The sequence below is a fragment of the Phyllobates terribilis genome, unplaced genomic scaffold, assembly GCF_046119375.1.
Source record: "Phyllobates terribilis strain yellow unplaced genomic scaffold, ASM4611937v1 Scaffold_7__3_contigs__length_470593459, whole genome shotgun sequence".
NCBI lineage: Eukaryota > Metazoa > Chordata > Amphibia > Anura > Dendrobatidae > Phyllobates > Phyllobates terribilis.
Window position 1 is genome coordinate 265,554,526 of NW_027362767.1, and position 17,169 is coordinate 265,571,694.

The 17,169-nt window shown below is 45.6% G+C and overlaps 1 protein-coding gene across 1 annotated transcript; it reads right to left on the reverse strand.

Annotated features, from left to right (window-relative positions):
- Positions 1-13,062: 13,062 nt before the first annotated feature.
- FUT7 (fucosyltransferase 7) lies at positions 13,063-16,001 on the reverse strand. The gene is made up of 2 exons (XM_073637845.1): positions 15,748-16,001; positions 13,063-15,599 (listed from the first exon to the last, which is right to left on the reverse strand). The coding sequence occupies exons 1-2, from the start codon at positions 15,812-15,814 to the stop codon at positions 14,563-14,565; spliced, it is 1,104 nt and encodes a 367-aa protein (XP_073493946.1). The 5' UTR covers positions 15,815-16,001; the 3' UTR covers positions 13,063-14,562.
- Positions 16,002-17,169: the final 1,168 nt, after the last annotated feature.

Below are 17,169 nucleotides of genomic sequence, written 5' to 3' on the forward strand. Positions count from 1 at the left end.
ATAATACACCTCCATGGTCCCCCATACAGTATAATACACCTCCATGGTCCCCCACACAAAATAATGCACCCACCATGATCCTCCATACAGTATAATGCATGTCCATGGTCCTCCATGTAGTATAATGCACCTCCATGGTCCTTCATACAGCATAATGCACACCTCATGGTCATCAATATAATATAATGCACCCTAATGATCCTCCATACAGTATAATGCACCCCCATGGTCCTCCATACAGTATAATGCACCCCCATGGTTCTCTACACAAAATAAAGCACCCCCATGATCCTCCATACAGTATAATGCACCCCCATGGTCCTCTACACAAAATAATGCACCCCTATGAGCCTCCATACAGTATAATGCACCCCCATGATCCCCCACACAATATAATGTACCCCCCACGGTCCTCTATGCAAGTATAATGTGCCCCAATGGTCCTCCATACAGTATAATGCACCCCCATGGTCCCCCATACAGTATAATACGCCCCCATGGTCCTCTACACAATATAATGTGCCCAACATGGTCCTCCATAGAGTGTAATGCACCCCCATGATCCTCCATACAGTATAATGCACCCCATGGTCTTCTATACAATATAGTGCACCCACATGATCCTCTATAGAGTATAATGCACCCCCATGGTCCTCCATACAGTATAATGCACCCCCATGGTCCTCCATACAGTATAATGCACCCCATGATCTTCCATACAGTATAATGCAGCGCTATGATCCTCCATACAGTATAATGCACCCCCATGGTTCTCTACACAAAATAAAGCACCCCCATGATCCTCCATACAGTATAATGCACCCCCATGGTCCTCTACACAAAATAATGCACCCCTATGAGCCTCCATACAGTATAATGCACCCCCATGATCCCCCACACAATATAATGTACCCCCCACGGTCCTCTATGCAAGTATAATGTGCCCCAATGGTCCTCCATACAGTATAATTCACCTCCATGGTCCCTCACATGATATAATGGGCCCAACATGATCCTCATACAGTTTAATGCACTCCCCATGGTCCTCCATAAAGTGTGATGCACCCCCATGGATACCAATCAGTATAATGCACTCCCCATGGTATTGCACAAAATAATACACCCCATGATCCACCATACAGTATAATGAACCCCCATGGTCCTCCATACAGCATAATGCACCCCCATGGTCCTCCATACAGCATAATGCACCCACCCTCTTGGTCCTCCACACAATATAATGCACTCTCCATACTGTATTATGGCCACTGGTCACTGATTTTAAAAAAATAAATACAGTACTCACCTCTCCTGGTTCCACCCGATGCTCCCGTCTTCTCAGCAGGCGCTCTGTAATGTCATTGTGCCCACTGCTCTGACACATCAGAGGCAGAGAAAGAATGATGGGGGTGGAAACATCTGCTGACGCTACCACCTCAATTATCACTGGTAGCTCTCCCCCGGCTGTCAGCGCAAACAATGATGATGGAGGAGTGAGCGTCAGCAGACGCTTCCACCCCCATGATTCTGTGTGGGCCGCCAGGCAGTGCGGGTACTGACAAGCAGAAGCGTGGCCTGGTGTGGGGACAGCCCAGTGCCATCCCCCCACAGCTCACGGGCCTCATAGCAGTGGCGTGGCTTGCTGCCATTGGCAGTATGCCATTGATTTGATTCAGGTCTGGAGACTGGCTAGGCCACTCCATGACCTTGAAATGCTTCTTATGAAGCAACTCCTTAGTTGCCCTGGCTGTGCGTTTTGGGTCATTGTAATGCTGGAAGACCCATCCATGGCCCATCTTCACTGCTCTTACTGAGGGAAGAGGATTGTTGGCCAAAATCTCACAATACATGACCCCATTCATCCTCCCTTTAATACAGTGTAGTCATCCTGTCCCCTTTGCAGAAAGCACCCCCAAAGTATGACGTTTACCCCACCATGCTTCATGGTTGAGATGGTGTTCTTCTGGTTGTGGTCATCCTTCTACTTCCTCCAAACACGGCGAGTGGAGTTGATACCAAAAAGTTTTATTTTGGTCTCATCTGACCACATGACCTTCTCCCATACCTCCTTGAAATCATCCAGATGGTCATTGACGAACTTCAAACTGGCCTGGACATGTGCTGGCATGAGCAGGGGGACCTTGTGTGCCCTGCAGGGTTTTAATCCTGTTACTAAAGTTAATGTCTGAGACTGTGGTCTCAGCTCTCTTCAGGTCATTGTGTAATTGTGCCAACAGTTGTTGCCTTCTCACCAAGCTGCTTGCCTATTGTCCTGTAGCCCATTCCAGCCTTGTGCAGGTCTACAATTTTGTCCCTGGTGTCCTTAGACAGCTATTTGGTATTGGCCATTGTGGAGAGGTTGGAGTGTGATTGAGTGTGTGGACAGGTGTCTTTTACACAGGTAACGAGTTCAAACAGATGCAATTAATACAGGTAATGAGTGCAGAGTAGGAGGGCTTCTTAGAGAAAAACTAACAGGTCTGTGAGAGCCAGAATTCTTGCTGATTGATAGGTGATCAAATACTCATTTAATGCATTAAATGCAATAAAATTCAATTTAATTATTTAAAAATCATACAATGTGATTTTCTAGATTTTTTTTTAGATTCTGTCTCTCACAGTTGAAGTGTACCTACGATAAAAATTACAGACCTCTCCAATTTTTGTAGGTGGGAAAACTTGCAAAATTGGCAGTGTATCAAATATTTATTTTCCCAACTGTACATACTGAAATACAACAATATTGTTGTGTATAGTCAAAATGAGGTTTTCCCATGAAGCCCAGCCACATGTTGAACTACACAGGAGGGCTAGGGTGGAACCCAGTAAGGACCTTCAGAAAGGCCCCCACTGCCATGACATCCCATCGTCACTATAATCGTTTCACACATGTGGTAGGAGCGATGGGCATTGGTGTATGTGTGGCGCCCCTGCGGGTTAAGTCACCACAGAGGTACTGCATCTCACCCAGAGGTGTGGTATCTCACTCTCAGGTAAGGAAGGAGTACTGCCCGGGGCCCTAACACCTGCATCCAATACTACACTACTCCAGACCAGCAGGAGGGGCAAGATGCGTCACTCTCCTGCTGAGCCCTGTCCCTGGCTGGAGTGGGGGGAACCATGTAGTGGGTGTGGGAAGCAGGTGAGGGGAGCACTTGAGAAGGAGGATATAAAAAGGGGAAGCCATGTTGGGAGTGGACTTCAGTGAGAGGAAGAGAGTGTGTGGAGCAGGAGCTCAGCAGGAGCTCTGCTCATGAGGAGGGCTTAGTGAGAGAGGCCCATGCGGCACCCTGCTATACTACAGGTACCACAGGACCCAAAAGGGTGCATGGATGGACTTCTTCACAAGAGGCCCTCATTGCAAACAAACAACTCCACCCTTCCATCTCAAACCACCAGAGGGAGCCCTGTTAGGGATATATATATATGGAGGGTGGAGCCAGGCTGTTCAGTCAGAGTGTTTAGTCTGAAGAGAGTGTGCTGCCACTGAGAGCAGTGAAGACGCAGCACGTCTGCTGCTGTATTGAGGGCCCCGAGTGTGGCCGGAGGCAAAGAGGAGAGGAGAGAGGAATTGAGGGGGCAGACGAGCATCATAGGCTCACCCCAAGACACAAACCGGACACCGGGTCCGCGCTTACAGGGTCCTCTATACCCAGTAGGAACTACCGGCATACCAGGAGGCTTCCAGACCCCTGGTCATCCTGAAGCTGCCAGCAATAACATGACTAGGAACCACGAAGGCCCCGGTGTCCAGGGATAGTGGTTGCCAAAGAAAGGTCCTACTACCAAGAGGTCAGGTGAGAGAGCAACACAACACAGAAGCTAGGCCAAGTTCCAGGCTGGCTAGAAGCTTAGAGAGAGGGGGAGACACGGATCAGGAGGCCTTATACCCGCTCACTGGGGAGAAGTCCTGAAGTGCACCGTTCCTAGCAAGTACCCCGGAACATACCTGCCGTTACACCAGTAAAGGTACTGAAGCGCATCCCGTGTGTGCGTGTCCGTCATTCCCCCTGACCTGGCCATCTCTCACCTGCATCCCTTCCATCAACTCTGCCCCGGGGGGTCCGCTCCGCCTGTGAGGGGCAGAAACATCCCAGCTGCCATGTCATCAATCCCCGGAGGTCTGCAGCAGCGCCGGTAACCATTACCGGAAACCACAGGTGGCGTCACGAAGCAAACTGTACACTAAAAGCCCCTTTTTCTAGAGAGACCCCAGAGTACGGGCCCGGGAGCCGACTGCCATGACATCCTAAGCAAGGTAAAAGGCCCGGGTACCGAGTCCCCTATATCCCCCTGGGTGACACACCCAGGACAGAAAGAAGAGGTGAGAGGAGCAGGAAGGAAGGCTCCAGTAAAGCAGAAAGGATCCCAGGGGTACGGGCAGTGTTGGAGGCCACCCGTACGCCCGAATCTACCAGGCGGTGGAGAGATTGAGCCGCAGAAGGGGACCGACCCCTAAACTAGCAGAGTTCTTCAAGTCTCAACTAGGTAACCGGAGGGTGCAGCATTTCAGGTACTGCAGCCAAAAGCCACATCTAACTCACCAAAAAGGTGGCCATAGAGGACCCAGGGGACAGAGAAGACGTCGCCCGACAAGGTCCGCGGTCACTGGCTTGGGACACTGGGTGTGAGATGCAGGGAGACGGCCAGAAGGAGGGGGTCCCGTTATGTACTCCGGAGGTACCTGCGGGTTTGCTGAGTAAGCACAGGACGAAAAGGGAAGTTACCCTGGCCCTGGTAACTTGGAGTCTAAAAATCGTGAGTAAAACCCTGAAGACTGCACCCCACTGTCTCTGCGAATTATTACTGTGCCATCACCCCCTGCACAGCAACATGTATAACATCACCATTTCCTGCCCTAGAACTAAGCTCTACCTGTGGAGAGCTGAACCAACTCTGCTGCACTAACATCAGCTCCAGAGGACCTGCTCTGCAGCGGCGGCTCCATATAGCCGCATACCACAGGTGGCGTCACAAACTTTATATAAAAACTATAACCTCCTTTCCCAAATTCCCCTTTTATTGACAGACCGGGTCACCGCCACTGTGACAGCTTCCCTAGCAACGACCGGCCCGGTACCGAGTACCCCACGGCCCAGGGGGCGCGTCATATGCGAGATTGACAGCGATAGTTAAATAGCAGTTATCAGAGCTAGCTCAGGTTGCTGCTGTTACAAGCAGATGACGGTTTTGTTACACTGAACCTGAGCCTGCTCTATACATGTGGAATCGATGTAGGAAGTACTATTGCATCTTACCATGTCGGGAAGGAAGGGTTTATAAGGTGAGAGAAGCTTGGAAAATTTTCTTTTTTTTCTTTTTTTTGCATATGAGAAAAACAAATGAAGACGGAAAATATGGACCAAAAATGGATGAAAATCAGATCCAGCGCAATGAAAGAAATCTCATTCGCAAAGAAAAAACTAATGTCTCAGAGGATCAGAGAATAGTTTCCAAATCATTCTTCTAAGTAGAGTGTGATGTGTGCGAGTACGTGTTCACCACCCTTCTCCGTGCCAGCAGGGGCAGGAAGAACTTGTGGCTTCCACGGCTTTTATCTAAACATATGTTCTCTCTGTCTATATAGGGAGGGGTCCTGGTGACAACCTGACAATCGCATGCACAGACGGTTTGTGGCTGGGTATAGGATGGTGAGATTGTCAGTATATATATGCCTTATATATATGTACAGTACTTATATAGTGCTCTGACAAGTGTCGTCATTACGACACAGAGATTTTATATATGACTAACACGGCTTGAAGAAGCAGAAAAAAAGGAAATTGTGGGCAAGACTTGCAAAAAGTCAAACATTTTCGCAATTTTACGTCAGATCCTTGAAACATACTATATATATAAATGTGTGCATATATAATAGCAATTACATATTGCACTGTGACCCTCTAATTAATTCTGCTGTTTGCAGAAATCCAACATAATAAAAAAAAATAATAAAAAAAATAATAATAATTTTTGCTGTGTTATTATATTTTATTTATTATATTACACTAATTCCAACCCCGACTCTAACCCTAATCCTAACTGTAGCCTTGACCATAAACTCAAACTCAAGTCTTAAAGGGGTTGTCCAGAGGAAGCAAGCGATCAGCTAACCACAGGATAGTTGTTAGCTTGCTGATCAGTGGGGATCAATAAGCTTGGACTTGCACCGATCTGCAGAAAAGAAAACTTTGATCCCTGAAAGGATGGAGCAGTAGTGCACATATGTGAACCCGCTCCATTCACTCCCTATAGGGCTGTTGAGCACTGTGCTCAGTTTTTTCCCTGAAAGCCTCAAAGGATTAGGGTATGTGTACACTTGAGTATTTGATTGCAGAAATTTCTACATCTCTCGGCAGCAAAAACGCTGAGGAAAAAAACGCTGCGAAAACGCACCAAAGATGCACCGTGTGCACACAGCCTTAAAACTCTCTGTTTTGCTGATAGGTGCAGGTTCCAGCAGTTGGACACCCACCTATCAGCAAGTTATCACCTATCCCCTACAGGGGATAACTTGCCACAGGACAACCCATTTAATCTTAGCCCTAAGCTTACCCCCATCCCTAGCCCTAGTTAGAGTTGTAAAAAGTATGTAAAAATGTAAAGTGTATTATGTTTGTTTGTTTTTTTACAGGGGACACTTTTTTAAATTTGGGACAGCTCCACCAGCAGATATCTGTCTCTCACAAAACTACAAATGAGAGGGGAAGTAGAGAGCTGCGGGAGATCACAGTGCAGCACATTATTCAGTACTGTGTCTGTCATTTTGGTTGCTGACTATGCAGAGCGAGTTTGGCAGCGGTGCTGTGCTCTGCATAGGTAGAGACTAGTGTTGAGTGAGTATGTTCTGTTAACCCTTTCGCCGAGTATGCTCGGGCCGAGCTCCGAGTATTTACAGCTGCTCGGTGATGTGTTTGAATCGCTCCCGTGTGCATGATTTGCGACTGTTTGACAGCTTTAGTACATGTAAGGAATGTGTAAGAAATAGACATTCCTCATTTGTAATAAAACTGTCAAACAGTTGCAAATCATGCACACGGGAGCGATTCAACCTTATCACCGAGCAGCTGTAAATACTCGGAGCTCGGCCCGAGCATACTCGGACAGAACATACTCGCTCAACACTAGTAGAGACTGAGATGACAAACCTCAATTCATTATACTAAGAGCTTTGTTATCTTGGTTGCTGCCTATGCAGAGTGCAGCAGTGGAGATTACTTTGTTATTGGCTGCTGCTCTCTGCATAGATAGAGACTAAGATGACAAGGCTTACTTACAGTAGTGATCAAAATAATAGCAGTGTGTTCAAAAACATGAGTTAAGCACAAAATCTTTATACTACAGTAGCTTTTATTTCCAGCATTGGGAACATTGCACACTGTTTTCTAATTCAAAACATGAAGAAATGTATATAATTTTAACTACTTCACAGAAAATAACAAAAAAATGAACAATGGCCTGTTCTAAATAATAGCAGTGTCTCCATTTGTCTTTATAAACTCACAATAAGTTCTCTTTTTTTGAGGATTTAGTATTTCTGTGAATCACTAACCTAATATTTATTTGTATACCCACAGTTTTTTAGAACTGCTTCAAATCTATGTTGAGAAAAACCAAAGGCAAGCAAAATACCCAAATACCTGGAAGTAAATCGATAAATCGCACATTGCATAAAAATAATGATAAATAATAAAGAGAAGTTTTACCCTCTCCAATCAACTTTTTAATCAAAGTCCGCTGTTCTTCTGAACAATGTCTTGAACGACCCATATTTCTCAGGCTTTCAAGGAGAAATGCATATACAACATGTGCTGGCTTCACCCTTAAATAAGGGCCACACCTGTTTCTTCTCAGAATGACTGACCTAACTAATTGAACTCCACACTGCTATCATTTTGAACACATCCCCTTTCAATTAATTATTCAAATACACAGACTCAAAAACCTGCAGATCATGAATGCCGAGTCTGGTGGTTTTCTTAGAATCTACTGCACCAACTGGTAAATTGTTTGACACATGGTAATATAATTTATACCAAAAACAGTGATTAATCTGGTTAGTCATATTGGGCTGCTATTATTTTGAACACTACTGTAATTACTCAAAGAGCTTTATTATCTTAGTTGCTGCTTATGAAGCGCTCTGCAAAGAATCTGGAGCTCCTTGTCTGTTTTACTTATTTAGATCACCCCGCTGCGGTCGCTATAAGAAAAAGCAGTGACAGTGATGGCGCAGGTGTGCGAAGTGGGCAAATTTCTGTACCCCCAGATAAACCGCATGATGGATTCAGGGGGACAGTTTGCATGGCCCACCTTGTATATACACTGCTGGAAATACAAAAACAAATATAAATATATAGTACAGTATAGTACAGACCAAAAGTTTGGACACACCTTCTCATTTAAAGACTTTGAAAATTGTACATTCACACTGTAGGCATCAAAACTATGAATTAACACATGTGGAATTATATACTTAACAAAAAAGTGTGAAACAACTGAAAATATGTCTTATATTCTAGGTTCTTCAAAGTAGCCACCTTTTGCTTTGATGAATGCTTTGCCCACTCTTGGCATTCTCTTGATGAGCTTCAAGAGGTAGTCACCGGAAATGGTTTTCACTTCACAGGTGTGCCCTGTCAGGTTTAATAAGTGGGATTTCTTGCCTTATAAATGGGGTTGGGACCATCAGTTGTGTTGTGCAGAAGTCTGGTGGATACACAGCTGATAGTCCTACTGAATAGACTGTTAGAATTTGTATTATGGCAAGAAAAAAGCAGCTAAGTAAAGAAAAACGAGTATCCATCATTACTTTAAGAAATGAAGGTCAGTCAGTCCGAAAAGTTGGGCAAACTTTGAATGTGTCCCCAAGTGCAGTTGCAAAAACCATCAAACGCTACAAAGAAACTGACTCACATGAGGACCGTCCCAGGAAAGGAAGACCAAGAGTCACCTCTGCTTCTGAGGATAAGTTTATCCGAGTCACCAGCCTCAGAAATCGCAGGTTAACAGCAGCTCAGATTAGAGACCAGGTCAATGCCACACGGAGTTCTAGCAGCAGACACATCTCTACAACAACTGTTAAGAGGAGACTTTGTGCAGCAGGCCTTCATGGTAAAATAGCTGCTAGGAAACCACTGCTAAGTACAGGCAACAAGCAGAAGAGACTTGTTTGGGCTAAAGAACACAAGGAATGGACATTAGACCAGTGGAAATCTGTGCTTTGCTCTGATGAGTCCAAATTTGAGATCTTTGGTTCCAACCACCGTGTCTTTGTGCGACGCAGAAAAGGTGAACGGATAGACTCTATATACCTGGTTCCCACCGTGAAACATGGAGGAGGAGGTGTGATGGTGTGCGGGTGCTTTGCTGGTGACACTGTTGGGGATTTATTCAAAATTGAAGGCATACTGAACCAGCATGGCTACCACAGCATCTTGCAGCGGCATGCTATTCCATTCGGTTTGCGTTTAGTTGGACCATCATTTATTTTTCAACAGGACAATGACCCCAAACACACCTCCAGGCTGTGTAAGCAGGGCCGGCTCCAGGTTTTTCTGGGCCCCGGGGCGAAAGAGTCTCAGTGGGCCCTTTTAACACATACGCGATTCATGATGCACAGATACGGCGGAGAAATATATATATAGTACACAGGGCCCAGCCTGCCACCTCATCCTTCACATATGCAGACGTGCGCACACACACAGTACGAAGACACATGCACGCACACACGATACGCAGACACGCGCACGCACACACGGTGCGCAGACACACGCACACACGGTACGCAGACATACGCACGCACACACGGTACGCAGACATACGCACTTTACGCAGACATATGCACGCAGACACACGCACGCACACATGGTACACATACAGACATACACACATTTTTACACAAATTCTTAAAAACATATATAAAACAGACATATATACACAGTCATACACAGTGACATTCACATACATGCACTCACACAGACCCATTACAAATATTTTTAATATGGGGATTGGGGAAGCCTCACTCACCTGTCCCCGGTCCAGTGTCCTGTCCAGCAGCTCCTCAGGTATGGGGCAGTGCAGGGCCCCCGGCGTGTCACACACATCATGGCCCTGGACCATCAGAGGGGCCCACTTGCGGTCGGGTCCGGGCCGTTCCCCCCTATCTGTGCAGGACCTCCGACGGTGTTTGATTGTCGGCACTTCCCCAGACATGGCCGCGTGCTGTGTTGCAGTGTCTGCTACTAATGACGCGGCAGGGGCGACACACAAGCACAATTAAAGGTGCAGTGCCGTCGACCCTGCCGTGTCATTACTAGCAGACACAGCTGCACAGCGCGCGGCCATGTCTGGGGCAAATGAACACTGAACAGGTGCCGAGGAAGCGGCCAGGGCCCCGACAGTGAGTGGGCGGTGGGCCCCGACAGTGAGTGGGCGGTGGGCCCCTCTGATTTTCCAGGACCCCGGCACTTGCCCGGGTACGCCGGGTGCTGACGCCGGCCCTGTGTGTAAGGGCTATTTGACCAAGAAGAAGAGTGATGGGGTGCTACGCCAGATGACCTGGCCTCCACAGTCACCAGACCTAAACCCAATCGAGATGGTTTGGGGTGAGCTGGACCGCAGAGTGAAGGCAAATGGGCCAACAAGTGCTAAGCATCTCTGGGAACTCCTTCAAGATTGTTGGAAGACCATTTCCGGTGACTACCTCTTGAAGCTCATCAAGAGAATGCCAAGAGTGTGCAAAGCAGTCATCAAAGCAAAAGGTGGCTACTTTGAAGAACCTAGAATATAAGACATATTTTCAGTTGTTTCACACTTTTTTGTGAAGTATATAATTCCACATGTGTTAATTCATAGTTTTGATGCCTTCAGTGTGAATGTACAATTTTCAAAGCCATGAAAATACAGAAAAATCTTTAAAAGAGAAGGTGTGTCCAAACTTTTGGTCTGTACTGTATCTAGATATATCTATATAGATAGGTAGATTTAAAGGGTATCTACACCTAATTTACTTTTTTCATTTTCTGTTTATTTTATTATACTCTTTAAAAAAAAATAGCTAGAAGGGGTTGTTCACTTTAGGGGACAATTTTTTTTTTACTTAAATGTATGTGTTTTGGAGTAAAAGTCATTTTTCAATTGGGTTTCATTAAAAAAAATGCAGTGTTTGCCTCCTGCCTGTGTGCGCTGCACTGTCTATTGCGGGCCGCAGAATAGTTTAACAGTCGCTATCACGGTCTGACAGGAGAGTTTCTAATTCTTTTGTCTGTCTTTTTTTGAGTCTCAGCTGATTTATGGCCATAGATCATGTCAGAGTTGAAGGTGCTGGGAAACAAGAAGCCTGTAAAAGCCAAACGATACAAAATTTTAAATGAAACCCAATTAGCCCAAAATACATGTGTAGCGCCCCGAGGGTTCGGCCGCTACAGGGGTATTGCACCTCTGCCAGAGGTGTGATATTCCACTCCCGGGTAAGGATGGAGTATGGACCAGGGCTCAGTTAGCTGCATACAGCACACACACCCCATTTCCGAGGGACAGCTCAACGGTGCTCCCACTAGACAGAAGTGCAGGCACGACCGACTATGTCCCTGCCTGGAGTGGGGAGGGGGGTGGAACACCCAGTGCTGTAGGGGCAGATAGGGGTTGGTTCCTGAGCGTAGATAGGAGCCCATTGGTTGCTGGTCACCTGGGCTCATGGCTAGAGGGAGGTATAAAAGGTGGGCACCATCTTAGATCTGAGTTCAGTTCTGTCCAGAGGGGAGAAGACAGGGAGTAGAGGCTCTGTAGGAGCTCTACTCCAGAAGGGCCTAGTGAGAGGCCAAGGAGGAGGTGAAGGGGAGCTGAGATTGTGGCTCATCCCAGCTCCAAGAGAACGGAACAGAAAGGAACAGGAAGGAACAGAAAAGGAGAAGAAGAGACAGAGAAACAGAAGGGCTCAGGAACAAGAAGGTGGAAGGGACCCTAAGAACCCATGAGAATCCAGGGTGAAGGGTCAGGCAGATTAAGGGTACCGGATCCCAAGTTGGTGGAGGAGAAACTACCCTCAGCCAAAGACCGGTCGTCGTGATCATTTATTGGTGCGACACCTCATTAAACCTGCTAGGAAGGCACCATATAGGACAGCGGAGGACGGGGCCCACGTTTAACCGCACAAGTCCGCGGCAGCTGGACAAAAGTGGGTCACTGGTGAGGCAGGCCAGAGAAAGGACAAAAGGGAGTCCTGAGCCATACTTCTGAACTGCCTGGGAGTTGACCGAGCCCCCACACCTGGTGGATGCAGCACGGCTCAGGCGGTCACTACCGGTGCCAAAGTGACCCGGAGCACATGAACTGTGAGTAAAGACCCTGGACTGTAACTTGTTGTCTGTGTGCTCCTTCGCGCCTCCAGCACTACCGGTACCGGGACTCTCACCACCATCACTCCCACCATCCACTACACTGCCCTGGGGCCGCACTCTTCCCGTGGGGAGTCGCGCCACCTCAGCTGCACCCACCATCGGCCCCAGCGGTCTGCCCTGCAGCGGCGGTTCCTAATGACCGCAAATCCACGGGTGGCGTAGTCGGACATTATCTAAAACATCTGAAAGACTACCACTGGTCTGACCACCCTGAGCCGCGGGACCGGGCCGCCACTACTACTCCCAGCGTCTCCCTATTGCCCAGTTCCGCGTGCCCCACGGCCCAGGTGGCGAGTCACATGCATTTCAGTTAAAACATTTTTATCCCCAACAGTGGACATCCCCTTTAAGCTTTTTTCTTTTGCTGTTAGTCCATGTTTCTAAATGGGCGAGAAGGGTTATTATGTGAGAATGTTTTCCCATACCTCCAACTATGCATTTCGTCTGAATGATTCATATTGGCACCCTGGGCGTCTGCCCACCCTCTTTTTATCAAAGTCTCACCAACTGTTTCTATCTGACTCATCAGAGGTGTGAACGCGGCAGAGATTTGTATGAATTTATCTTGTGGCTGTAAGGAGAAACATAAGACACAGACATTACCACAGACCAAGCCATTTATTGAGGATCATTAATTCATTACCGTTACTTACTATGGCACTCATAATGCATTACTCGCATCAGGACTCATTCAGTCATGGATAGAGAAGTTAGCTACTTCCTCAATCCCTGAGGTCAACATGAAACAACACTACCCAGAATTCCTAAATCATACAGCAGCTCTATGGGGGTGACAGCTGTATTATATAAAAATGTGTGCACCACCATACTCTCCAGCTCCATCTACCACATTAGTATGAATATTAAAACACTGCAAGTTGTACTATAATCTAGAGGAAGAAAAGTGTGCAAATGTTATAACGGAAAATGCAACCTGCACAAGTGAAATATACAATCCTGTCAGTCAATTATATGCAATATCATCAAATACTGATTCCACATACAGGTATAACCACTATAATCACAGTCTACTAGTTATATTCTTGTACAGTATTATAGTAGTTATATTCTTGTACATAGGAGCAGTATTTTAGTAGTTATATTCTTGTACATAGCAGCAGTATTATAGTAGTTATATTCTTGTACATAGGGGGCAGTATTATAGTAGTTACATTCTTGTACATTGGGGTCAGTATTATAGTAGATATATCCTTGTACATAGGAGCAGTATTTTAGTAGTTATATTCTTGTACATAGGGAGCAGCATTATAGTAGTTATATTCTTGTACATAGGAGCAGTATTATAGTAGTTATATTCTTGTACAGTATTATAGTAGTTATATTCTTGTACATAGGAGCAGTATTATAGTAGTTATATTCTTGTACATAGGGGGCAGTATTATTGTAGTTATATTCTTGTACATAGGGGCAGTATTTCAGAAGTTATATTCTTGTACATAGGGGGCAGTATTATACTAGTTATATTGTTGTACATAGGAGGCAGTATTATAGTAGTTATATTCTTGTACATAGGGGGCAGTATTATAGTAGTTATATTCTTGTACATAGGGAGCAGTATTATAGTAGTTATATTCTTGTACATAGGGGCAGTATTATAGTAGTTATATTCTTGTACATAGGGGCAGTATTTCAGAAGTTATATTCTTGTACATAGGGGGCAGTATTATACTAGTTATATTCTTGCACATAGGGAGCAATATTATAGTAGTTATATTCTTGTACATATTAGCAGTATTATAGTAGTTATATTCTTGTACATAGGGGGGCAGAATTATAGTAGTTATATTCTTGTACATATAGCAGTATTATAGTAGTTATATTCTTGTACATAGGGGCAGTATTAGAGTAGTTATATTCTTGTACAGAGGGGCAGTATTATAGTAGTTATATTCTTGTACATAGGGGCAGTATTATAGTAGTTATATTCTTGTACATAGGGGGCAGTATAATAGTAGTTATATTCTTGTACATAGGGGGCAGTATTTTAATAGTTATATTCTTGTACATAGGAGCAGTATGACAGTAGTTATATTCTTATACATAGGGGAAATATTATAGTAGTCATATTCTTGACCATAGGGGCAGTATGATAGTATATAGTGCATCTTATATAAACATCAGTAATAACTGTAATTGCTCATTAAACATTTTCACTAGTAAACCACCCGTTTAGATCTGTGTATACTTTGCTCTTGGGCAGACTTGGGTACTTGGAGCAGATCATGCAGAACCTTTCCCTCCAGTCAGTGTAGACTTTGACACCATATCTTTGTCTCCAGCGGAAGAACTCTTGGTAGCGTTCTGGGGTCATTGTCTTTAAAAATTCTGCCAGATGTTTCGGTGATGGAAAGTCTGCTACATGGATAAAGGAGTCGGAAGGTATAAACTTTTCATAGTTTTCTCGTGGTGGACCCAGCACGATTGGGACGGCACCAGCCAGAAAGGCGTTATTCCACAGCTTCTCTGTAATATAGTCTTTATGGATAGAGTTCTCCAGTGCAAGATAGAAGAGGTATTTGGAGATCATTGGCAGAAGGCATGATGAACATAAAGGTTTCCTACTGGCTTTACCATACACATCCACCTTGAGGTATGAAGAAAGCTCTTTGTAAAAGTTGGCTCTTTCTTGAGTCCGGTGATAATGACTGACGGCCCAGGAGACTAAACCGGCCTTTATAGTGGCATTCAGTGCCATGTCCAAGTTCGGAACCATCTGTCCGTATGGCACAAAGACGTCCGAATCCTCTCGGTAAGTCAATGTCCAGTTGAATGTGCTATTCCATTTCATGAGCCCATTAGTATTTGAAGGAGATTCTAGAGTCGCCCAAACCCACATCTGCTGAGAAGGTCTGGGTTGAGTAGGCATCTGCTGACCTACAAGGTTCAGTTCTATGTGGTGGAAGACGACCACATTACTGCGGTTGAACATATTCCTATCATCAGTCAGTCTACAGTTTTTAATATTGTAGGCGTTGAAGCAAATATCTCCCGAGAGGTTCATGGGCTTGTTAAAAGGCCAATGCCAAATCAATATGGTGGTGTCATCACTAGAAGAAGCCGAGTTTCCTTCAGAGTCAAAGAAAAGAACAAATCGAATGTTCCAGGCCAATACAGTCAAAGCAAAGATGCTTCCTAATGCTGACCTTTGCCTCAATCTCCAAGCTATAGCCATTGTACCTGAGGAAGGGCAGGAGATCCTAGTTAGACAACTGGTAAAGACCATTGGGAACCTTACTGATCATGAAAACGAGAATCTACTCATTGCTTTCTATCCCTCCATTTCATGGCGGCATTCTGACCCCTGGGAGAAGATCTTATGTCCTACCTTGATGAGCAGTCGCTGTGGTAACCAGTTCACAGAGTGGTCTGTTTATGGAGGTTTGCGGTGTCATTAATCAGATTTGGGTCTGTAGGCAAAGGCTTCCTAGTAGTAAGGTGTTCCTGTGCGGTGTCAACAGCGCTCCTCACTGCAGGTGGTGGAGCATTGGGCAGGCAGAGATTGCAGGAAGGTGCTCAGCAGAGAGTTGTGGAGAGGTGTTAACAGGGTGTCACAGCTGCCATCACGCTCAGTTCCTTCTGCTTTTTAGTTGCCCTCCTTCTTCCTTTCCACAAAACTTTGTGTTAGTCAGATTTGTACCCACAGTGTTCCGGTGAAGATATGACCGAAATCAACTGAGCTCTGTGCCAGTCATACAGATACCTTAGAATACACCTCAGATGCGCAGAACCTCATCAGGCAGCTTAACTGCTGCAGAACCTCATAATACAACTCAGCCGCTGTATAACCTCATCAAACGCCTCAGATGTTGTATAATCTGATAGTATACATTTCATCTTTGACTGCTGCAGAATTTCCTAATTCAGCAGCTGCAAAGCCTTAGTATGTGACTGCAGGGGTTGTGTCCAGACCCAGTGTGGCCATCAGGTAATTTTGGGCCGTAACGTTCGCAACACCTCAGAAATGCCAATACTGTCAGCAGCTGTGGCGCTTTGCTCTCTGCTCCGCCATTTACTCCAGCAGTCTATAGGATGCGATGTGGAGACATCACTACATCTCACAGTCCGAGCGGCCGACTGTTATACAAGCTAAAAGAGGAGATAAAGGCTGTGGTGGGCAGGGAACAAGGATTAGTTTAGTATAAACGTTTTTATTATTATGGGACCCATGAGACGGGGTGGGAACCTTGATGGCATTGTATGGGGGAATGTACTGTGGAGGCATCATACTATGTATAGGGGGCTAAGTGGCATCATACTGTGTAAAGGGTCGCTGTGGGGGAAACATACTGGGTATAGGGTGGCTGTGGGGGCATCATACTGTCTATAGGATTCTACAGGGCATCATACTTTTGTATAGGGGGCTACAGAGCATCATACTGTGTATAGGGTCATTGTGGGGGAAACATACTGTGTATAGGGTGGGTGCATCATGGCTGTGGGGGCATTACTGTGCTTAGGGTGCTACAGGGCATCATACTGTGTATAGGGGGCTATAGGCATCATACTGTCAATAGTGGATTATGATGCATCATACTGTGTATAGGGCAGCACGATACCTCAGAAGTTAGCACTGTAGACTTTTAGCGCTCGGGTCCTGGGTTAATTTCCCAACTAGGGGAAAATATGCAAGGAGTTACTATGAGGAAGTACAGAGGGAACACATTACTGTAGTGGGCTCTGTTATTGTGTGGGGCACAGCAGGAGGATGATATTACCGTGCAGGGACTAGTGGAGGCATTATTATTGT

What these genes read in the sequence shown, in the direction of transcription:
- FUT7 (XM_073637845.1), bottom strand. Translation starts at nt 15,814, where the DNA reads ATGACACCGCAAACCTCCATAAACAGACCACTCTGTGAACTGGTTACC. An exon ending in CACAGCGACTGCTCATCAAG is followed by an intron (nt 15,600 to 15,747) that starts GTAGGACATAAG and finishes GCCCTTCCTCAG; the next exon opens with GTACAATGGCTATAGCTTGG.